Source organism: Schistocerca serialis, chromosome 2 (genome assembly GCF_023864345.2).
Source record: "Schistocerca serialis cubense isolate TAMUIC-IGC-003099 chromosome 2, iqSchSeri2.2, whole genome shotgun sequence".
In the NCBI taxonomy this organism is placed as follows: Eukaryota; Metazoa; Arthropoda; class Insecta; order Orthoptera; family Acrididae; genus Schistocerca; species Schistocerca serialis.
Genome location: NC_064639.1, coordinates 506,560,264 through 506,585,206, shown reverse-complemented (window position 1 = coordinate 506,585,206; position 24,943 = coordinate 506,560,264). Strand labels below are relative to the sequence as shown.

At 44.6% G+C, this 24,943-nt stretch overlaps 1 protein-coding gene across 2 annotated transcripts in view; it reads left to right on the top strand.

Moving 5' to 3' along the window:
- The window catches only part of LOC126457469 (toll-like receptor 4), a 122,523-nt gene that overhangs the window by 85,566 nt on the left and 12,014 nt on the right, over positions 1 to 24,943 (top strand). Inside the window, exons 4-5 of one of the 2 annotated variants that reach the window (XM_050093759.1) lie at positions 11,715 to 12,239; positions 23,934 to 24,117. In XM_050093759.1, coding sequence (XP_049949716.1) covers positions 11,715 to 12,239; positions 23,934 to 24,117 — 709 coding nt within the window. The remainder of the gene's footprint in view (positions 1 to 11,714; positions 12,240 to 23,933; positions 24,118 to 24,943) is intronic. The other variant, XM_050093760.1, reaches the window with a different exon arrangement.

The window sequence follows — 24,943 nt, the reverse complement described above, 5'->3', positions numbered from 1 at the left end:
AATTTCAATTTTATTGTTCTCAAGAAGCACCATATACTGACTAATGGCCTTGCAGGGCTAATATTTTATGCTGTGATACGAATATCACTTGATATAGTATTGTAGTGAGAGCAAGCAGAGTAAACGCAGGCAACGATTAACTTGTGCCAACGGCATTGTATAGCGCACCAGAATGTTAACCTGAACAAATTCCTCTCGTTTAACATTTTCCCCAAGTCTGTCTCAATGCCGTTTCACCAATAACAAAGTTCAGTATCACAAGTCTTTATTAATTCACAAAGAATACACATTATCAAGTTGCGAAGTGGTGCACTGAAAAGACAATATCCAGTCTAGCTTCACCTGACACTGACATTTTAACAGACATGTGGTTCATGGACTGAACAGCTCTTATCACTTTGCCCGACCAAGAACGGCGACCAAAAGACTCTGGTACATGCTCTGCCTGTTTCCTCCACAACTACCTCATGTGTAGGACCTGTGTAGTCAAAAGAGTAATTGTGAGCCTGACCACCATTCCAAATACAATTCGTAAAGGTTTTCAAATATTCTAAATAAGTAAAATATACATTTTTGAACAGTAATAAGTGAATATAATTTCTTTTTAGTTACACATTGTTAAATAGTAATAGAAAATTGCAAATTATATTCTGCACAAACCAGAACAACAAATGCTAACTAGCAGACCATCGTTTTTTTTTCTTTTGCCTGTCGCACACTTGGCTATTTAGCTATCTTCCGTATAGCACTGCAGTCAACCTCAAACAAGATTACTCACTGCAGTCAGAAATTGAGCTACCATGATCTAAACAACCACTCTCTGTCACTTTTTTATTTCCTCCACTGTCCTCTATGGTGACGAGCAGCAACTTGCATAAATTACGTTGATCCTCCACAAGTGTCATATTATACAGGATGTCTCAGGAGGAATGGTCAGTATTCAAGGATGTGACAGGAACGATAATTCGAAACAAAAAACTGAAAAAAATCAAGTAAACATGGGCTCTAAAATGTGTACCTTAAGAGCTGTGGCCACTTTTTCATCTTCGCTAGTATGTAACTGATCTCTTCTACTGAAAGAGTGCTCATAACTCTTACGGAGTACACTTTAGATCCCATGTTTACTACACTTTTTTGCTTCGAATGATCGTTCCTATTACATGCCTGAACACTGACCATTTCTCCCCATGACAACCTTTATAAAAGTAGTCTCGGACGGCTGTGCACAGCAAGTTATTTTGAGAATAGTTTCTGGTGGTCAGTATTTAAAATTTTTGAATATTATTCTTTATCTGACCCATATATCATACGACGACAGTCGAGCAGAGATCACTCAAAGGATTGGGAAAATCAAGAGCAAATAATTTCTATTTGCTATTCAAGCCCTGTTTAAGGTACCTTGTCTTCAAATCTGCCACTTTTGCAACAAAAGTGAGGGCGATACCCCACCGATTCTTTACATTTTATAATTGTTTCCCTCATTCTCAGTTCAGGCAAATTAAGACCAAAGCTTGGGCGGTTGAAAACGACACATAATGAATTCTCAGTCGAAAATCTAAAACCATTTTATCTGCCTATTCCCCATCTTACATCACTTAAAGACGGCATGCGCTACTTGCAATACTGGAAGACGAACACGGAGATGACGGAGATATGGACGCGGTCACTTACCGTGATATTGCTGTCACACTTAATCCACTAGCGTCCAGCGTTACAGTAATGGTAGGCATCACAGGACTGCAGCTGTACTCATTTTTTGGACAACGGTGGAATTATCTAATCTTGTTATACTTGCTTAAGGGTCGTTGAACATCTTTCATTCCGGTGTTTCAGTTTGAGAAGCAGTCTCCTACCGGGAAAATTGGCAATTGAACTTTAAACATTATTTCTGCACTTTGAAACTCATCATGCAATGGATTTGGTAAGTATGACTATTAAAATATTTTTTATTTAAGCTCAAAAACAGTGTAATTTATTTAAATTTATATAATATTATTTGTGTCACAGGGGCACAAGCAAATTTTTCAGCTTTACATAAAAATAAGGCTAAGATTGTTGAGGGAGCACTTCTATGTCATTTATTTATGTCTATTGCTGTTGTAATATGTCTACTGTAGTTGTAATTTTTCTCACAAAACAATGTTTTGGTGGCAGCGGGACTGTGAGGGAAAATTAAATCCGCCAAAATTGTTCCATGTAAGAAAAAGAACAAGAAAAATAATTCGCGCTCTAGTGGGTTAAAACGCTACATTGAGGGTCACTGTTCTCTTGTTCAAAACGATAGGACAGGGGATTGCCAACTATATATTCGTCACAACGTGGGGAAAGGTAAGACCGTTGTGCACAATACAAGTCTTACCATCAGGAGACGGTGCTGGCGACCTCATTAAAATGGTATGCTGTTGCATTATAATGAACAGAATGCGACGTGTTAACGTGCAGATCTTCCTTTTGTTCAGGAAGCAAATAGTAGACACCATACGCCAATGCTTAGGAGTAACGTTCGTACTGCAACATTTATTTCAAAACCGCGGGATCCGCAGGCGCTATGGTTACGCCTGCTTTGAGAGGGGAGAGACTGAGGCATAGATGTTACTCAGCGTTTAAGTTACTGACATGTACCCGTGTGGCGCACATATGACAGCATGCCACGCTATGGTATCACCTCTCGTGCACCTGCGGGCGCGACTCCACCAGTTGTAGTCTGTGGGTGGTTCACAAGGACTTACGGGTCCGTACATTTCAGAACGCCGACAGTGAATGAGCTCCTTATATGGTGATTTCACATTTTTCTGCTGTGTTAGTACAAAGAATGAGTCAGATGGTGTACCTTACCATTTACGACTGTCCTTTCCACCTAACACACTAAAACATCTTGGACTAACAATTGACCAGCAATCAACGCGGAAACCTCGCGCACTAAGCATCCAATAGAAAGCCCACAATATTCTAAAACTACTAACTGGCCGGACTCGGAGAGTGCATCCCTCCACTGTCCTCCAACACACAAAACCTTGATCCAACCCACCCTTTGCTATGTGAATATTGCATGGATTTCTGCCCCACTCAAGTTGTATAAATCCTCCCAAATCCTGGAATGCCGTGAACTCTGCCTCGCTTTCCTCATCGGTTTATCCTCCCCCACGAAGATCCTTTACCAACTCATCAAATTCCCAACCCTCCTCACTCACACTGAACACCTCTGAACAATCTAGATCGTCCACTAACTGGACTCCAATAACCCTTCAGTTTCCCCTCTAGCCGTCCAGTGTGGCCGAGCGGTTCTACGCGCTTCAGTCTGGAACCGCGCGACCACTACGCTAGCAGGTTCGAATTCTGCCTCGGGCATGGATGGGTGTGTGATGTCCTTAGGTTAGTTAGGTTTAAGTAGTTCTAAGTTCTAGGGGATTGATGACCTCAGATGTTAAGTCCCATAGTGCTCAGAGCCATTTGAACCATTTTTCCCCTCTATTTTCCAAATCTCGTATGCTGCTGCGCCTTTATTAGTACATCCCACAAACCCTGTGCCTCTACACACCGTCTACATACTCTCCCGAAGAAATTTCAACCATCTGCCCCTCCCACATCACGAGATCCACCCTGACATTTACCCATCCTAGCAGCTCTAAGACCATACCACTCTCCCTTTTCCCGCGCCCCGTTCCCGGGTTCGATTCCCGGCGGGGTCAGGGATTTTCTCTGCCTCGTGATGACTGGGTGTTGCGTGATGTCCTTAGGTTAGTTAGGTTTAAGTAGTTCTAAGTTCTAGGGGACTGATGACCATAGATGTTAAGTCCCATAGTGCTCAGAGCCATTTGAACCATTTTTTGAACTCTCCCTTCCCCATACTTCTTTATCTCCTTTTTTTCCCATCTGCCTTTCCTTCCCCACTCGGTCCCCCTTACCCCATCCACTTTTAACCTCACCGATCCCCTCTCTACTCCACCTTGTCTTCTGTCACAACAGCCGCTCCAGCCCCATCGATACTACGCACCAGTCCTCCATCCTTATACCACCAGACTCCTACCCTCCTCACTGACCAACCTTTTACTGTTCGACAATAGACTCCCTATCACAGGACAGTTCCTTCCAGTTTTAGTGCCAGGAAAGCGCTTTTTTTTTTAAATATCCGTGTTTTGGCATCAAGTTAAATGTTTTTAATGCGCTCTTTCTATGTTTCTTTTTACCTTTTATTATTACAGTTTTTAACTTAAGTGCAAGAAGTAATATCTCTTGTGTATATAAAAACCTCCATTTTATGTTCACCTTCGGAAAGTTAAAAATTCATTGTGAATATTTCACCTTTCTGTTTCTTATTTTTCTTCTCATTTAGTTCTTGTAGTCATTTCGCTGAGGAGTGCGTTGACTGTACTGTTGACAGGCCAGCCCTTGCCCACAAGGGGCGCAGGGAGATAAAATAACAATAAAGATAAAGAAACAGGTTGGTGTAATAAAACGAATAATTGGAGGACATACAATTGTGAGTTAGGACATGGATTGTAAATAGGGTATCAAGACTATATAATTTGGCCGATATGGAATTGTGACCTATAAGATTGCAAGAACTTACTACGAGTGTCTCAAGACCAATCTGATTTGCTTCTGGAACGCGTTTAGCCACTGATTTCTAAATCTAATACTAACATGCGACGGGCAGTAAGAACAAAAATAAAACATCAACTGACGTTGCGCTACTTCGCCTCAGGAGACTCTTTGAAGAATCTGGAGCACTTACTTCGTGTTCCAAAAATTCAGTTAGTAAATTGATACCAGACACCTGCGAAGCTATCCAAAAGACATTTGAACAGCTCTTATCTACAGCTGTACCTTTTTTTCAAATCTGGATTGTGTGGGACTTTGCCAAGCAAACGGGACAGTGAAAGCATTCATCTGGTGGAATCAGAAGACTTTTAATATGCAAATATCATCCGTGACTGGTCGCTGTTGAATCCTGGAAACAACGACTCAAGCTTTTTAAATTTTGACATCAACTCTTGAGATACGAAGCCATCAATTGCGAGTGCAGTGGACTTTCTCTGTGAGGTTGCCATTCTTAGGTTTCTGTCTTTGTAATGTTCGATGCCTGCATCAGACAACAATGGTTCATTTCCACAAAATTCCAGAAACCGCTGTAGCAAACTGAGGACTAATAAAAACTAACAGGTTTGATATGAGGCGTATTCCTTCACGCTTGTCTGTGACGTCATAGGACTTTCCTCGATGCTTCGTTCACAAAGGTCATAGCCCACGAAAACGTGGCTGACGCTTACGTGTTACGCTCTCTCGGAGAGCACCGTAAGCTATTAAGCTGACCAGATTGGTAGGGAAATGGAAAATGAGAGAGAAAAGGCCGAAATACTGAATTCAGTACTGTGAAACTATTACACCCTTTAAAAATGGTTAACACGATTCCTCCTTTTAACCTTCGCACGAATGCTGAAATGGCAGATATTGAGATAAGCGATCGAGGATTAGAAAATCAACCAAAATGCTCAACAGCGAAAAGGCATTTGGACTGCATAAGATACCAGTGAGACTGTGCACAGATCTTTAGAAACACAGCTCGGTCTGTCCGTCAATGAAATCCACACTTCGTAGATAAGGCGTCCACGTTGATGCCACGTTCGTTGGCTTTCGGATGGCATTCGATACGGTCTCATAAGGGCAGTTAATAAAACAAGTGAAAGAAATTATGAACGTACCGAGTATAGGACCAGATTCATGACTACACTGAGTACCTTATAAGAGGTAGAACTCAATACTATTTTTCATTTTATATATTATGTTCGTCCGAAGCTCGTGGTCTTGCGGTAGCGTTCTCGCTTCCCGCGCACGGGTTCCCGCATTCGATTCCCGGCGGAGTCACGGATTTTCCCTGCCTTGAGATGACAGGGTGTTGTGTCGTCTTCATCATCTTCATTCATCCCCATTACGGTCGGAGGAAGGCAATGGCAAACCACCTCCGCTAGGACCTTGCCTAGTATGGCGGTGCGGGTCTCCCGCATCGTCCCCTGCGATCCGCCGAAAATGGGACCTCATCATCATCATGTCATGTTCCGTAGGACCAAATTGAGAAGCAAGTCTCTATTGTCATGGATCGAATCAGTACATGAAATTATAACAGAGTAATAATGATAAAATGAAACTTATATGAATCCTATGCAGACGACAAGCCATAAGTTCAAACAAACATAATCAATACAGGAATTAGTATATTTCTTCAATTTTTCCAGGAGTTCTTCGACAGTATAGGAGTGAACCATAAGGAAACTCTTCAGTTTAGAGCTGAAAGTGCGTGGACTGCTGGTATGCTTGAATTCTTGTGGCAGCTTATTGAAAATGGATGCAGCAGAATACTGCGAACCTTTCTGCACAAGAGTCAAGGATGTGCGTCCCAAAAGCAGACTGAATTTTTGCCTAGTACTAACTGAGAGAAAGCTGATAACTTTTGGGAAGAAGCTGATGTTGTTAACAACAAATAACAGTAAAGAAAATACGTTCTGAGCGTCAGAATTTCCCGACTACTAACAAGAGGTTCGCTAACGTACACCACATATTGCTCGAACCGCCATTTCTGAGGCAAAAATACGCGTTTTGAATCCAAAGAGTTACCCAAAAAAGTAATACCATACATCATAAATGTATGAAAATAGCCAAAGTAGACTACTTTTCGTGTTGATCTATCACTTACTTCAGATATTGTTCTAATAGTAAATAAAGCAGCATTTTGTTTTTCAACAAGACCCTAAACAGGAGCTTTCCACGACAACTTACTATCTATTTGAACACCTCAGAATGTGAACTTTTCAGTCTCAATAATCATATGCCCATTCTGTGTAGTCAAATGTCAGTTTTTGTTGAATCGTATGCCGGAAACTGTAAAAAATAAGTCTTACTGTGATTTAGCATAAAATTATTTTCTATAAGCCATGCCATAAACTGCATTATTTGATACTGTGTCAATACTGCACATGGCATCCTTCACTACTAATCTGGTGTCACCAGCAAACAAGTATTTTAGAATCCCTGTAATATTAGAAGGCATATCATATAAATAAGAAACAGTAGCGGCCCCAGCATCGACTCCTGGGACACCCTCCACTTTACTGTGCCCCACTGGGACACAACGGCGTAGCCATTCTCAATATTGCGGAGAATAACCTTCAGCTGTCTGTTCTTAAAGTAAGAGGTGAACCAGTTCCATAATGGTCCAACTTCCGCAGTAATATTTTGTGATCAACACAATCAAACGCCTTAGTCAAATCAAAGAAGACGCCTGGCGTTATTCTTGGCTCTAAGCACTATGGGACTTAACATCTGAGGTCATCAGTCCGCTAGACTTAGAACTAATTAAACGTAACTAACCTAAGGACAACACACACATCCATGCCCGAGGCAGGATTCGAACCTGCGACCGTAGCAGCGCGGTTCTGGATTGCAGTGCCTAGAACCGCTCGGCCACAGCGGCCGGCGTTATTCTTAACGGGACGAAATCGACAGGTGTAAAACGAATTTCTGGAGTACCCCAACGAAGAGTTTGATATCTCCTTGAGGCTTTTTGCAGACTATGGTACTGTCTACAGCGTGGTTACAACGTCAGCAGACTGCAGCGAAGTGCAGAAAGATCTACGCAGGAGTCTCGGGTGTTGCAAGAACTGGTAGATAATTCTAAACGTAAAGAAGTTGTAAGTAGGCTGTTTATGTTTTCTTATTGGTAACGCCACGTAGCGCTCTATATGAAAAATCACTGGCTGTGCTTTGTGCAGTCTGTGGGTAGTTTGCATTGTTGTCTGCCATTGTAGTGTTGGGCAGCGGCAGCTGGATGTGAACAGCGCGTAGCGTTGCGCAGTTGGAGGTGAGCCGCCAGCAGTGGTGGATGTGGAGAGAGAAATGGCGGAGTTTTGATATTTGTAAGAATGGATGTTATGAAGTCCTATATATATTATGACTTTTGATGATATTAAGGTAAATACATTGTTTGTTCTCTATTAATATCTTTCATTTCCTAACTATGCCTATCAGTAGTTAGTGCCTTCCATAGTTTGAATCTTTTATTTAGCTGGCAGTAGTGGCGCTCGCTGTTTTACAGTAGTTGGAGTAACGAAGATTTTTGGTGAGGTAAGTGATTTGTGAAAGGTATAGGTTAATGTTACTCAGGGCCATTCTTTTGTAGGAATTTTTGAAAGTCAGATTGCGTTGCGTTAAAAACATTGTGTGTCAGTTTAAGGACAGTCCTGTATAATTGTTCAAAGGGGACGTTTCAAAGTGTAACATATTGCGCGTAAATGTGCGAGAGATCGACTACTTTTCAATTAATTTACCGACGATAGATTACTGAAAACAGTTAACAACCGTAACATACCTAAGAGTAAGCGCAAAGAGCGAGCTGAAGTGAAATGACCACTTGATACTAAATGGAGGAAAAGCAAAGGCTAGCCTGTGAGTCACTGGAAGAATCTTAAGGAAATCTGATTTGTCCACACTCGATCGAACGGCTGTTGATTACTGCGCATGGGTCTGCGACCCCTACCAAGTAGGAGTAGCAGGGGAGAGAGAGAAAGACAGAGAGAGAGAGAAGGGAGAGAGAGAAAGAGAGAGCGAAGAGAGAGAGGGAAAGAGAGAGAGAACATTCACGAAGAGACGATTCGTCATGCTGTCGCATAGTATGGGCGATAGCATTACTGAGATGCTCAATAGACTCCAGTAGCAGTAGAAACAGAGACGTTGTGTGTGACGGAGAGGCTTATAGTTGAAATTTCAAAAACGTACATTCAAAGAGTCGCATATCATATTGCTGCCTCCCACATGTGTCTCTCGAAATGACCACGACCAGAAAATCAGAGAAATTAGAGTCCAAATGGAAGTTTATTGACAGTCGTTTTCCCTAGAGAGTATTCAGGAACGGAACAGGGAAGACAGCTACGTCTGCATACATACTCTGCAAGACACCGTATAGTCTGGAACCGCGTGACCGCTACGGTCGCAGGTTCGAATCCTGCCTCGGGCATGGATGTGTGTGATGTCCTTAGGTTAGTTAGGTTTAAGTAGTTCTAAGTTCTGGGGGACTGATGACCACAGTTGTTAAGTCCCATAGTGCTCAGAGCCATTCGAACCATTTTGACACCGTATGGTGCATGGTGCAAGCCAGCCTTTACCACTATTAGTTATTTCCCATACTGTTTCAGTCACAAATAGAGAGAGGGAAATACGGCTGTCTGTACGCTTCCGTACAAGTCCCAATTTCTCCTGTCTTATCTTGTGGTTATTACGCGAAGTGAACGTTGGCACCAGTAAAATCATTCTGCAATCCGCTTCGAATTCCGGTCCTCTAAACTTTCTCAGTCAGTTTCCCGAAAAGAACGTCGTCTACCTTCCACGGATTCCCATTTGAGTTCATGGAGCATCACTGTAATACTTGCGTGTTGACCGAACCTAATGGTAACAAACCCAGCAGCCCGCTCCTGAATTGCTTCGATGTCTCCCTTTAATTCGACATGCTGGGGATCCATCTCAGTCGAGCACTACTCGAGAATCAGTCACACTAGGGTCGTATACGCGGTCTCCTTTACAGATGAGCCACACTGCGCCTAAATTCTCCCAGTAACCGAACTCGACCATTCGCCTTGCCGACTACAGTCGTTACTTGCCCATACCGTCTCATTCCACTTTGCTACATTACGCCACAACATTTAATGGACGTGACTGTATCAAGCAGCTCACCGCTAATACTGAATTCGAACATAACAGCATTTTTTACTTTCTCGTCTGCATTGACTTACATTTTTCTTCACTGAGACCAAGCTACCATTAATCACATTAAATAGACAAGCGTGTAACAGGTAACCTCATCCACACGCCCTAAGTAATGAAGGATACACTGAGGTGACAAGTCATGGGATAGCGATGTACACGATTACAGATGGCGGTAATATCGCGTAGACAAGGTATAAAAAGGGCAGTGCATTGGTGGGGCTGTCATTTGTACTCATTTTTCATGTGAAAAGATTTCTGACGTGATTATGACCACACGACGGCAATTAACTGACTTTCAACGCGGAATAGTAGTTGGAGCTAGAGGCATGGGACAGTCCATTTCTGAAATCGTTAGGGAATTCAGTATTCCGCAATCCACAGCGTTAATAGCGTGCTGAGAATACCAAATTCCAGGTATTACCTGTCACAAAGGATAACGCAATGGCCGAAGGCCTTCACTTAACGACCGAGAGCAGTGGGGTTTGTGTAGAGTAGTCGGTGCTAAGAGAGAAGAAACACTACCAGAAACAACCGCAGAAATCAATATGGGACGTACGACGAACGTATTCGTTAGGACAATATGGCGAAATTTGGCGTTAAAGGGCTATGGCAGCCTTTGCTAACAGCATGACGTCGCCTGCAGCGCCTCTCTTGGGCTCGTGACCAAGTCGGTTGGACCCTAGAGCATTGAGAAACCGGTTACTTCATGCGCACCGATTGCGAATTGGAAGTACAAAGGGACGCAGTCACGTATCATCTATAAGAAAACAGCTTCAAACACCGTATACACTGATCACAGGAGATAGTGATATGCACTTATACAGTTGGCAGTAGTATCGCGTACACAAGGTATGAAAGGGCAGTGCATTGGCAGAGCCGTCATTTGTACCCGGGTGATCCATGTCAAAAGGTTTCCGAAGTGATGATGGTCGACCCTCGGGAATTACCAGACTTTGAAGGCCGAAATGGTAGTTGGAGCTAGACGGGTGGGACATTTCATTTCGGTACTCGTTAAGAAATTCAGTATTCCGAGATCCATAGCGCCGAGAGTGTGCCGGGAATACTAAACTTTAGGCATTACCTGTCGCCATGGACAACGCAGTAGCGGACGGTCTTCACTTAACGAAACACAGCAGAGACACTTGTCTAGAGCTGTCGTCAGTGCCAACAGATTATCAACAATGCGTGAAATATCCATAGTAATCGATGTGGGACGTACGATGGACGTATCCTTAGGACAGTGCGGCGGAATTTAGCTTTTATGGGCTATGGCAGGAGACGACCGGCGCTAGTACCTTTTCTAACAGAACGACATAGCCTGCATCGCCTCTCCAGACCGTATCGGTTGGACTCTAGACGACTGGAAAACCGTAGCCTGCTCAGACGAATCCCGATTTCAGTTGGTTACAGTGTGACACAAATCTCACAAAGCCAATGATCCAAGCGGTACAAGCTGTGGTGGTTCCATAATGATGTGGGTTATGTTAACATGGAATGGAATGGTTCTTCTGGTCCAACTGAACTGAACCGATCATTAATTTTAAATGGTTGTGTTTGGCAACTTTGAGACCATCTGCAACCATTCATGGACTTCATGTTGCCAAACAACTATGGTCACTGGGGCACAATTGTTCGCGACTGATCTGAAGAACATTTTGGACAATTCGAGCGAGTGATTTGGCCACCCAGATCGGGACATAACCGGCAACACTTGCGAAACTGTTGTCAGCTATAGAGGCGACATGACTCAATTTTTTTGCAGCGGACTTCCAAAGACTTGTTGACTCCATGCCACGTCGAGTGGCTGCACTACGCCCTGCAGAAGGTGGTCCGACATATTTGGAGGCATCCCATGATTCTCGTCACCTCACTGCATATGTTGATGTAAATGCAGAAGCTTGAGATATGTTATGCAGAACTCCGTATGTAGTACAAATTCTGGAGCTTCATTAATTCTGCAGGTGCGTGGACTCGCTGAACCTGGCGAACAACTCGCTGGCGAATATCGACGCGAACATGCTCGCCAGCCTCGACGTTCTGAAAACTGTGTGGCTGAGCGAGAACCCCCTGCACTGCGACGGGTGCGCGTTTCAGCAGTTTCGCGAGTGGCTGCGGACGACGCAGGTGGAGGTGAGAGCGGTGGGCGTCCCCACAGAGGCGGCGACGTCGCTGCGCTGCGCCACACCCCCAGCCTTCCGGGGCATGTCTGTGGAGGCGGTGGCGCTGGTCGGCGACCTGGACGAGTGCGCTGCCGACTACTCGGCCGATTGGAGGCGGCGCGAGCCGCTGCTAGCGGTCGGCCTCTCGCTGGGGGCGGCGCTTCTGGTGCTGCTCTCGGCCGCCGTCGGCGTCTGCTACCGTTACCGCTTCGAGCTCGCCTACAGCGCTCACCTCCTGCGGCTGCGAGCCCGGGCCCGCAGCAGCCGTCGCAAGGGGCGCGGCGTTGCTGACGACGTCTTCCTGTTCGACGCTTTCATCTTGTACAGGTGGGGCGCGCATAAAATAGCTTGGCTCTCTATACTGTGTTCATCATAAGCGTAAACCTGATGTAAACATTACACAAGATATTCTTCCGAGTTTGCGGGTATCTCACTGAATTTCGTTTGAAGTGGAGCGGAAGCCAAGCTATCTCGATTACTGTAGAGTATGATTAATAGGATACGTTTTAAGCCGTATGCCGCGCGGGATTAGCCGAGCGGTCTTAGGCGCTGGTTCCGGCGGAGGTTCGAGTCCTCCCTCGGGCATGGCTGTGTGTGTTTGTCCTTAGGATAATTTAGCTTATGTAGTGTGTAAGCTTCGGGACTGATGACCTTAGCAGTTAAGTCCCATAGGATTTCACACACATTTGAACATTTTTAAGCTGTATGTTACGCGCACATCGACGAACTGATGATAGTGAACAAAAGTTTTATTGACGCACTTAACTTGGACAGCACTGGCCATCTAGAAGGTGCAACTAACCTGCACTGCCGTAAGCAGTTGCAGATAAGACGAAAAAAGAGACGATCAGAGAAACTATACAGCTTCCAAAGTAATTTAATTTTTAAAGAGAATAATACACTGAAGCTCAAAAGAAACTGGCGTAGGGATGCGTATTCAAATACAGAGATATGTATACGGCTCTGCGGTCGGCAATGCCTATATAAGACAACAAGTGTCGGGCGCAGTTGTTAGATCGGTTACTGTTGCTACAATGACTGGTTATCGAGATTTAACTGAGTTTGAACGTGTTGTTGTAGACGGCGCACGAGCGATGGGACACAGCATCTCCGAGGGATCGATGAAGTGGGGATTTTCCCGTACGACCATTTCCGAATGTACCGAGAATATCAGGGATCTGGTATAACAGCAAGTCTCCCCCATCACTACGGCCGGAAAAAGATCCTTCAAGAACGGGACCAACGACGACTGAAGAGACTCGTTCAACGTGACAGAAGTGAAACCCTATGGCAGATTGCTCCAGATTTCAATTCTGGGCCATCAACAAGTGTCAGCGTGCGAACCATTCAACGGAATATTATCGATATGGGCTTTAGGAGCCTAAGGCTTGATGACTGCACGACACAAAGCTTTACGCCTCGCCTGTACCCGTCAACACCGACATTGGACTGTTGATGACTGGAAATACGTTGCTTGGTCGGACGAGTTTCATTTCAAACTGTATCGAGTAGATGGACGTATACGGGTATGGAGACAACCTCATGAATCCATGGACCCTGCATGTCAGCAGGGGACTATTCAAGCGGGTGGAGGCTCTGTAATGGTGTGGGGCGTGTGCACTTGGATTGTTATTGGACCCCTGATACGTTTGGATAAGACTCTGGCAGATGAGACGTACGTAAGAATCCTGTCTGATCACCTGCATCCACTTATGTCCATTGCGCATTCCGACGGAGTTAGCAGGACAATGCAACACTCCACACGTCCAGAATTGCTACAGAGTGGCTCCAATAATACTCTTCTGATTTTAAACACTTCCGCTGACCACCAAACTCCACTGACATGAACATTATTGAGCATATCTGAGATGCCTTGCAACCTGCTGTTCAGAAGGGATCTTCACCCCCTCGTGCTTCTACGGATTTATGGACATCCGTGGAGGATTCATGATATCAGTTCCCTCCAGCACTACTTCAGACGTTATTCGAGTCCATGGCACGTCGTGTTGCGGCACTTCTGCGTGCTCACGGTTTGATTGTTCAAATGGATCTGAGCACTATGGGACTTAACATGTGAGGTCATCAGTCCCATAGAACTTAGAACTACTTAAACCTAACTAACCTAAGGACATCACACACATCCATGCCCTAGGCAGGATTCGAACCTGCGGCCGTAGCGGTCGCGCGGTTCCAGACTGAAGCGCCTAGAACCACTCGGCCACACCGGCCGGCTTTGATTTTTCATTTTTGTCCTGGAAATTTAATTTGTTGTTTTCTTCCTTTAAACAACCTTTATTAACAATGTTTCATAAAATATCGATAATTAAGAATTTATATTTGCAATGAAAACTGGACTTTGTGTGCAGTATGTAATTAGTAACAAGAAGATGTGCATTTTTCATAGCAGAATGATAATGAGGTACGTGTTAAGTAGTGTAAATTTGATGAACTTTACATTTAAAAAATGTAGGTATTACAAACTGAACGAAAAAAAGATTCGAGCCATCGATCCACGGATTTATCATAACGATACCGAAAAAGGAGCTGCGTCTTAACTACAGTAAATACGAATTCTTGGAAAACTTCAAAGCTGGTTTTTTCTGTAAACTTGTGAAAAACAGTCACTTTTTAAGAGTGTTGTATGGGAATTTTTCGCTACGAAGCAGGAAGCAGCGTCAGCCATTTTCACACGCCCAATTGACAGCGCGACAACCAGAATACAACAGTACAACGAATGTTACTGTAAACGATTTTTTATATAAAAGCTACATTGTTAAAGCATGATGAAGAGAAACTTTGATGGTAGTTAATATAAAGGTTCATTTACTGTTACTTAGTAGCAAGATATCTAATACGTAAGTGCGATCTACACTGGTGTCTAAAATTAAAGCAACAAAGTGCTATTACCCCGTCCAGTGTCTCATTAACGATATAATCAAACAGACTCTCAACAGATGTCTGTACGATCATGGTCTGCACGGAAGACGGCATTCGGGAAACAGACAAAAACGCCAACGATGAAGTCAGGGTACCTATCAAACACGGTAGTGCTTGCCGGTTAGTCCTATGGCCATAATCTCTGTGCACACAGTCACAGAGGGTGCAGCATGGTACAGAGAAGACACCTACCAGACTCGCTGTGTTGGAGGGCTCACGAAGGTTGGAAGCAGGACCCTACCAGCTAATGTGCCGCACTGGCTTCATGTGAATCGTTCTGTTGTTTGCCGCGCGGGATTAGCCGAGCGGTCCAAGGCGCTACAAAAATGATTCAAATGGCTCTGAGCACTGTGGGACTTAACTTCTGAGGTCATCAGTCGCCTAGAACTTAGAACTATTTAAACCTAACTAACCTAAGGACATCACACACATCCATGCCCGAGGCAGGATTCGAACCTGCGACCGTAGCGGTGGCGCGGTTCCAGACTGTAGTGCCTAGAACCGCTCGGCCACCCTGGCCGGCTAAGGCGCTACAGTCATGGACTGTGCGGCTGGTCCCGGTGGAGGTTCGAGTCCTCCCTTGGGCATGGGTGTGTGTGTTTGTCCTTAGGATACTTTAGGTTAAGCAGTGTGTAAGCTTAGGGACTGATGACCTTAGCAGTTAAGTCCCATAAGATTTCACACACATTTGTTCTGTTGTTTCTCGAGTATGGCGACAGTTTAAAGAGATAGAGATTGTATCCCGAAGGCCAGGTTAGGGTCGATCACGTGCTGCACAGAAAGAGAGGACCGTTATTTGGCTGTAAAGGCTGGGCGGTACCTTCTTAGTACTGCACAGCAACTGGCAACTGATCTCGGAGTATTCACTGCAAACGTTGTATAGAGACAAAGGGTGCATAGCAGGCTTCAGCAGAGTAGCCTTTATTGTCTAAGACCTGCTGTATGTGTATCTCTGACGCGTGATCACAGAAGGAAACGTCTAGATTGGAGTCGTCAATATGTTACCTGTATGGTCGAACAGCGGACAAAAGTTCTTTTCGCAGATGAGTCTCGAATTCGTCCGGGCAGTGCTTATCGACGGATTCGCATCTGGAGGGAACTTGGAACACGATTTCAGGATCCAAACATTATGGATAGAAACCAGTATCGAGGAGGATCCCAGCAGGGATTATATGGACCACTCGAACACCTCTTCTTGAAATTTTACAGGTGAATCGGCAAGGTTTACCGGATGACAGGTATCATGATGAGATCTTGGGACCTCATGTGCGGTCGTTTCTAGGTACTGTGAGCCCTGACTTCGTATTGATGGACGATGATACTTGGCCGCATAGAGCACAGGTGGTTGATGTTCTCTTGGAGCCGGAAGATACTGCACGGATGGCGTTATCTACACGCTCTTCCGATTTGAATCCCACAGAGCACGTCTGGGATCTACGAGGGACACGGGTTGCAATCACTAACCACTCTCCAAGACTTGCGAGCAGCTCTGCAGGAAGAATGGGCGTTACTGCCTCATCATGAAATTGATGACATCATTCACAGCATTTCTCGTCATTGTCAGATCTGTACTGCTGCCGTAGGTGGCCATACCCCATACTGAGCACATTAACCAGTTGTCGGAATGTGTGTGCAAATCCGTTAAGTTAGAAAAAACGAAGATCGTTTTTTGTCTACCGTTATTCATGTTGCAGTTGTTAACGTTATGTGTTCTTTACATTGTTTCTACTTTACTATCACCTATTTATACTGTTTTGTGACAAAATAAGTGCAGCTTTGAAAAATTTCCGTTTGTTGCTTTAATTTTGGACACCAGTGTACTTCGAAGAGCGTGACAACAGCAGTGTACATGTGTTACGGCTGCTGACCAATCATCGCGATTGTGTGTGTCTACATCAGGTGAACGAAGTAAAGCCGTGCAGCAGGTGCGTAGCGGATGGGTCAATGGTAGAGTCTATTTAATAATATAAAGAGATAGTGCTGCGCTGTCCATTCAGTTCTCAATACCCATCATTGAACACACAACAGACTGTACAGACACATTTTTTGTAACGCAATGCTACACATATTATCATCTGACATGAGGACCACAGTAATGGTGTTGGGTTTCCAATTTATGTACCATAACTGGCCATTCACTTGCCTGAAACAATGATAATGAGTGAAGCGTTGAGCTCAGAAAGATTATAACGAGTTGGAGCTTTGGTTATTTGCTTTTCTAGAAAAAAAATGAAAAAGCATTATAATGCGATAGTGTTGAATGAATTGACAGATGTATTATTATTATTAGTTACTTTAGTTATGTTTGTTACCAAACCCCTATCTGTGTTGAATATATGGGGAGCCTACTCCTGATGAGTCGTCAGGCACAGTGTCTCTGGTGTTTCAGTAGGTATTTGGAACTTCGTTTTCGTATTGCGTAGCTGGTGTCAGCCCAAACAAATAACGCTCATCATGTCTTCCACGCGACTCCCAGCAGTCGACGGAAATCGGCGTTTTGTTTGCCGTTACAAACAAAATTATTTTTAAAGCGATATGTTACGTGCCCATTCGATGGAGCGGTCCCAGAGTAGAGTAGAGTATTCGTTTTATCGATATGGATTAATAAGAGCAGTGAAACTCGAAACCAGGAATCAAGCAGCGACACTACCGCCCTGACGTATGACTACTAACGCCAAGCATACAGCGCTATTGAATCGCTGCTAGTTCTGTTTATTCTTCGTGCTTTACTGTCCCTGTTAACACATATCGATAAAACAAATATGGCACTGGACTAATCTGGGAGCGTTCTATCGAATGGGCACGAAACATTCCACTTTAAAAATAATTTCGTTTGTAACGAGAAACAAACCGAGAGTTTCCGACGACCCTGTGCGTCGCATGAAAGACGTGACGCGAACTATTTGTTTGAGCTGACTTCAGCCGCACAATGCGGAAACGAAGTTGCAAATATCTACTGAAACAGCAGATGAATTGCGCCTGACGGCTTTTAGGAGAGGCAACCCACATATAACGTATTCTATAGAACGCATTCATCAAGAAATACTTTTTTTACTTGTGTTTTTAAATAAGTTTCCTTTAGTAATCTCTTTAACGTCCTTGGGTAATTTAGTGTACAATTTTTGCCATTGGAGGGAAAAGCTATTTTGAATTTATATTTATTTATTCTTGGTAAATTTAAAGTCGGTCTAGATGTTTTCAACGGTCATGGACAGATATGTATGTGCAGTAATTGTCAAGGTTAGTTTGGGTATGCATAACAGGGTGGTAAATGTACTCACACGGTGTAATTATAAATTCCCTATATCCTTACACTGACCCCGATTACTGTTTTTACTCATTTTCCTTATGCCCCTTTTCTGTAGTTTGAAAACTGTGATCTTACACTGAAGGGCCAAAGAAAATGCTACAGCTGCCTAATATCGTGTAGGGCTCCCGCGAGGACGCAGGAGTGCCGCAACACTTCGTGCCATGGACTCTCCTAATGTCTGGAGCAGTGCTGGGGGGAACTGACATTCATAAATCCGTAAGAGTACGTGGGGGTGCAGATCTCTTCTGAACAGCAAGCAGCAAGGCATCCCAGATATGCTCAATAATATTCAGTCTGGGGAGCTTGGTGGCCAGCAGAAATGTTTCAACTCAGAAGAGTGTTTCTAGAGCCACTCTGTGGCAATTCTGGACGTGGGGTGTCGCATTGTCCTGCTGGAATTGCACAAGTCCGTAGGAATGCACAATGGAGATGAATGGACGCAGGTGATCAGACAGGATGCTTACGTACGCATCACCTGTCAGCGCCGTATCTAGACGTATCACGGGTCCCACATCACACCATCTGCACCCGCCCTACTCCATTACAGAGCCTCCACCTGCTTGAACAGTCCCCTGCTGACATTCAGGATCCATGGATTCATGAGGTTGTCTCCATAGCCGTATACGTCCATCCGCTCGATACAATTTGAAACGAGACTCATCCGACCAGGCAACGTGTTTCCTGTCATCAACAGCCCAATGTCGGTACTGGCGTGCACAGGCGAGGCGTTAAGCTTGTTGTGCAGTCATCGAGGGTACACGATTGGATCTTCGGCTGCGTAAACCAATATCGATGATGTTTCGTTGAATGGTTCGCACGCTGACACTTGTTGACAGCCCAGCAATGAAATATGCAGCAATTGGCGGAAGCGTTGCACTTATGTCACGTTAAGCGATTTTGTTCAGTCGTCTTTGGTTTTTTGCAGGATCTTTCTCCGGCAGCAGCGATGTCGGAGATTTGATGTTTTACCGGATTCCTGATATTCACGGTAAATTCGTGAACTGGTAGTACGGGAAAATCTCCACTTCATCGCTACCACGGAGACGCTGTGTCTCATAGCTCGTGCACCGACTATAACACCAAGTTCAAACTCACTTAAATCTTGATAACTTGCCACTGTAGCAGCAGTATCCGATCTAAAATCCGTATGTAAAAATCCGTGGGTCAAAATCATCTATTTATTCTCTCAACGACCACACGGGCACCGAAACGGAAGATATCAGAGAGAAGACCGAAATACTGAATTCGGTCTTCCGAAGTTGTTTCACTGCGGAAGATCGTAACACTGTCCCTGCTTTCAATCATCGTGCGAACGTCTAAATGGGAAATATTGAGATAATCGATCGCGGAACTGAAAAGCAACTACAATCGCTTAGTAGTGGAAAGGCTTCAGGACCAAATGAGATACCTGTAAGATTCTATAAAGATTACGCGAAAGAACTTGCTCCCTTTCTAGTAGTAATTTATCGAAGATCGCTTGAGCAACGAAAGCTACCCAACGACTGGAAGAAAGCGCAGGTCATTCCCGTTTTTAAGAAAGGCCGTAAGGCAGATCCACTCAATTATAGACCTAAATCGTTGACGTCAATTTGTTGTAGAATTATGGAATATGTTTTATGCTCAAGAATTATGACGTTTTTGGAAAATGAACAGCTCCTCTATAAAAATCAACATAGATTCCACAAACAGAGATCCTGCGAAACTCAGCTCGCTCTGTTCCTCCATGAGATCCAAAGCGCAGTGGACAACAGCGCCCAGGCTGATGCCATGTTCCTTGACTTCAGTAAGACATTTGACACCATCCCGTTGTGCCATTTAATGAAAAAAAATGAGCTTACGGAGTATCGGAGCAGATGGAACTCAACACGTCGCTCTTAAAGAAAATAAATCGACCGAGATAAAGGTAATATCCGGAGTGCCACAGTGAAGTGTGATAGGACAGCTGCTGTTCACAATATATATAAATGATCTAGTAGAAAGCGTCGGATGGTCTTTAAGGCTATTCGCAGATGATGCAGTTGTTTATACCAAAGTAGCAACGCCAGAAGATAGTAAGAATTTGCGGAACGACCTGTAGAGAACAGATGAATGGTGCAGACTCTGGCAGTTGACTCTGAACGTAAATAAATGTAAGATATTGCGCATACATAGGAAAAGAAATCCATACTGTACAGCTTCCCTAATGATGACAAACAGCTGGAGACAACGTCTGCCGTAAAATATCTAGGCGTAGTTATCCAGAGCGACCGTAAGTGGAATGATCATATAAAACAGATAATGGGAAAAGCAGATACAAGACTCAGATTCATCGAAAGAATCTTAAGGAACTATAACTCATCCACGAAAGAAGTGGCTTATAAGGCGCTTGTTCGCCCTATTCTGGAGTATTGTTCATCTGTCTGTGATCCGTATCAGGTAGGACTGATAGAGGAGATAGAGGAAATCCAACGAAGAGCGGCGCGTTTCGTCACGGGATCGTTTAGCTGGCGAGAGAGCGTTACGGAGATGCTAAACAAACTCCACTGGCAGAGATTACAAGAGAGACGTTGTGCATCACGGAGAGATTTACTACTGAAATTTCGGGGCAGCTCTTTTCAGGAGGAGTCAGACAACATATTACTTCCGCTACATACATCTCGCGTATTGATCACGAGGAGGAAATTCGAGAAATTAGAGCCAATGGAGAGTCTTACCGACAATCATTCTTCCCACGCACTATTCGCGAGTGGAACAGGGTTGGAGGGATCAGATGGTTGGTACTGAAAGTACCCTCCGCTACACACGATTAGGTGGCTTGCGGTGTATGATGTAGATGTAGATGACCAACTGCGCCAGACACTTGTTGTCTTATATAGCCGTTGCCGACGGCAGCGCAGTATTATGCATGTTTATATATCTCTGCCTTTGAATAAGGATGCCTCTATCAGTTTCTTCGGCGCTTCAGTGTATTTTATGTATTTATCCCCAGAAGGGAAACCCACAGGTAAACCTGAATATAGATACTGGAACACACCATCGCCTCGCAGCGTGCTGTGGGCTCCTCAGGTGACTATTGTGTGCACCAGAACCGGTATCCGGGGGACGAAGGTGTCCTTCGGCCTGGAGGCGACGGCTGGTCTTTCCATAACCCTTACAATCCTTATAAATGGATTGTGGCCGGGGAGTAGATGGCTAACTTCAAGGTTCGTGATTTTTCCAAAATGGGCAGTGTTTTGCGACAGGTGTTGAAGAGAATCTTCTAAAAGACCTGCCAGGGATCAGCATCTTGGAGAAGTAGTATTAGTGGGGGCCCTGCTCCTGATTCTGATTGGTTGTAATGTCTAAATGTTAAATAATCTCGTGGAGCGGTTTGCGATGTTGCGAAATCGGGAGACGGTCGACAGCGCTCGTGGAGTGTCGTGAGCCGTCTTGGGCGGAGGTGGTGTTTTGCTTGTAAAATTCTCAATTTGGGTGTTAGTGAGACATCATCATCAACGGGGTTACTTTTCCAGTGCGGTACACATAAAAGTCATTTGAAAATGCGATCGAATGTGTGGACGTGTCAAGCCTTCTTAGATAGGTCTACTTTGCTGTTATACACCGCGATCGTTGCGATTTGGTGACCGCGCAAGTGCACTATAGAAAGAGAAACAATGTGTCAGAGCGTGGAGCCTTTACGTAGCTGGAAGTAGCGTTCACTGAACGAAACAGACTTGGTTAGGTTTAATTGAAGCAAACAGATTCCATTTGTTTCAGTGGAAATTTGAATGTTTTGTTTTTGTGAGACATTTTCCATCCTTGAATTTTGTCCTTGTTTTTGTTTTACTGGTCGGAGATTATAGTCGAAATTGTTAAAGACCCGTTGGAGGCGGTTTATGAACTGTTATCAGTTACATATTCCAATGTTCGGATCTCTGACTCTTTTTGAAAGTACGCTGATGTTCAAAATTAAAACAACAAACCGCAATTTTCCCGTCCTGTGTGTAATTCACGATATAATCATACAAACTGTCAACAGATGTCCGTACGATCGTGTTCTGCACCGAAGATGGCATTTCGGTCAACGGAAAACCACACCAACGATCACGTCAGGGCATCTATCAAACGGACTAGTGTTCGCCGGGTAGTCCCACATCCACAACCGCTGTTTACACAGTCACATACGGTGTAGTATGGCACGGAGAAGACGCCTATCAGACTCACTGCGGTGGAGGGCCATGGGAAGAACGGAAGCAGGACAGTCGCAAACGCATGTCGTCTGTTGGCTTAATGTGAATCGTTCTGTTGTTTCTCAGATGTGGCTACAGTTTCTAGAGACCGAAACTGTATTCCGAAGATCATGGCAGGGCCGATCATTTGTTACATCAGAAAGAGGGGACCGTTATCTGGCTGTAAGGGCACGACGCTACCGCCTGAGTATAACAACAGCCATCTGACCTTGCAGCATCCGCATCGAGGCAAACGGTGTAGAGAAGGTTTCGGTAGAGTAGCCTTTATTGTCGGAGACCTGCTGTATACGTACCTCTGACGCGACTTCACAGAAGGGAACGTTTAGAGTGGAGTCGTCAACGTGCCACCTGGTCAGTCGAACAATAGGCCAATGTTCTTCTCACAGATGAGTCCTGCTTTGGTCTTGAGAGTGATTCTCGGCAGATCTGCATCGGAAGGGAATGTGAAACACGATTTCGAGACCCGAACATTTTGCAAAGAGGATTGCTAATGGTGTGGGCAGGGTTATGTTGACCACTCGAACATCTCTTCATGAAATTGTACGGGTGAATTGGAGAGGTTTAACTGCTGTCAGGTATCGTGATTAGATCTTGGGACCTATGTACGGATGTTGCGAGGTGCTGTACCCCCAGACTTCGTATTGATAGACGATAATACTCGACCTCATAGAGCCGAGTGGGTGATGTGTTCTTGGAAACGGAAGATACTACAGGCATCAAATAACCTGCTCACTATCCCTGTTTGAATCCCATAGATCATGTCTGGGATGCACTGTTAAGACTGGTTTGCATCACGTCAACATCGACCAGCCACTTTCCACGGGGAGCAGCTCCGCAGGAAGAATGGGCGTTATTGCCCCAACTTGACATTGATAACTTTATTCACAGCATGCTCCGTCGTTGTCAGGCCTGTATTACTACCAGAGGTGGTCACACCCCATAGTGAGGACATTAGCCGGTTGTCGGAAAGTGTGCGCAAATCTGCTAAGTTGGAAAAAATGAAGAACATTTGCGTCTAATGTTATTTATGTTGCAGCTGTTTACATTTTGTTTCTTTACATTGTCTCTACTTTGCTATCAGCTGTTTATATTTTTTGTGGCAAAATAAATGCAACCTTTGCAAAATTTCCGTTTGTTGCTTTAATTTTGGACACCAGTGTAGATGGACTGTTACAGGTCTCTGATTATTAACACTGGGGTAGTGAGAAATTTAGCCCCATCTCCCGTGTCAAAGCGGAGCAAGCGCGCATTACTTAGACTGATTTAATAGTGTAGCAGAGCAGAGAATTAATGCAGGTCCGCCAACAAAGCTCTCCGATTAAATCCGTGGATCAGTGCGACGTGCGAATTGTCTCGCGCGCCGCACATTGCCTAGAGTGCGTGGATTAGGCCGCATCACGATTATGGTTTCGCATGGGGCGAAAGGACGAAAGGAACGATACAATATGAGCAGTGTATAACTGAAAGAAAATGGCTGTTACACACTGATGAAGCACTCTAAGAGCATAACATGCCGATGACGTTCTGTTTGCAAGTACCTGACGCCTGCACGCTACCTGGTTGCAGCGGGAGCGATCAGTCGTGGGTGGGGGGCACTCTGGTGCCCCTGCTCGAAGGCCAGCCGGACTACCGCGTCTGTCTGCATGAGCGAGGACTCGACAGTGGCGCCGCCAACCACAACTTATCTCACCTGATGGACTGCAGCCGCCACGTCATCATCGTGCTGTCCAAGAGCTTCCTCAGCAGCAGGGTGAGTTCACATCCACACTTGCTTTTCTTTCAAGTGCGATGTGCACATCAAGAATGATTGAAACTTTACAGCCATAACCATGGGGACTTTAAATAACATTTTTTGTCCAGAATGGGATTTTTCACGCTGCAGCGTAGTGTGCGCTGATATGAAACTTCCTGGCTGTGGCTAAGCCATGTCTCCGCAATATCCTTTCTTCCAGGAGTGCTGGTTCTGCAAGTTTCGCAGAAGAGCTTCTGTGAAATTTGGAAGGTAGGAGACGAGGACTGAGAGAACTGAGGCTGTGAGGACGGATCGTGACTCGTGCTTGGGTAGCTCAGTCGACTTCGGCACGCTAGCGGCACGGACGTCTTGTTTACGACCTCGCCGTGCAGCTCGCTCGCGGAGTTGTTTACGTATTTCTGCCGTCTTAGCGCGCTATATTTCCTTCGAAAGAGAATGGCTTATGCCCACAGAAAATCGACAATGAAGATTAGATTTTCACCTGAATATGCCCGACCAAAAGCACTTGAAATCGAACAGCTTATCAGAGATGAAGTCGAGATTGTTTGCAACGATCTTGTTGGCATCCACCTGTCTGTAGTGAGCAGTGTCGCATACGTGAAATTGATTAACGAAGACATATGTGACAAAATTCTAAATGCAACTCGAAGTGGTCTTACTTTCCGTCACTCTGATAGACAAATCGGTGACGTAACTGTGGAATATGCGAGACTTGGACGGCGGACGATACGTGTATTTGAACTCCCTTTCGACGTGCCTTCAGAGGTAGTGGTATCTGCATTCCCCCCATATGGAAAGGTGATTAGTCATACAACTGAAAAGT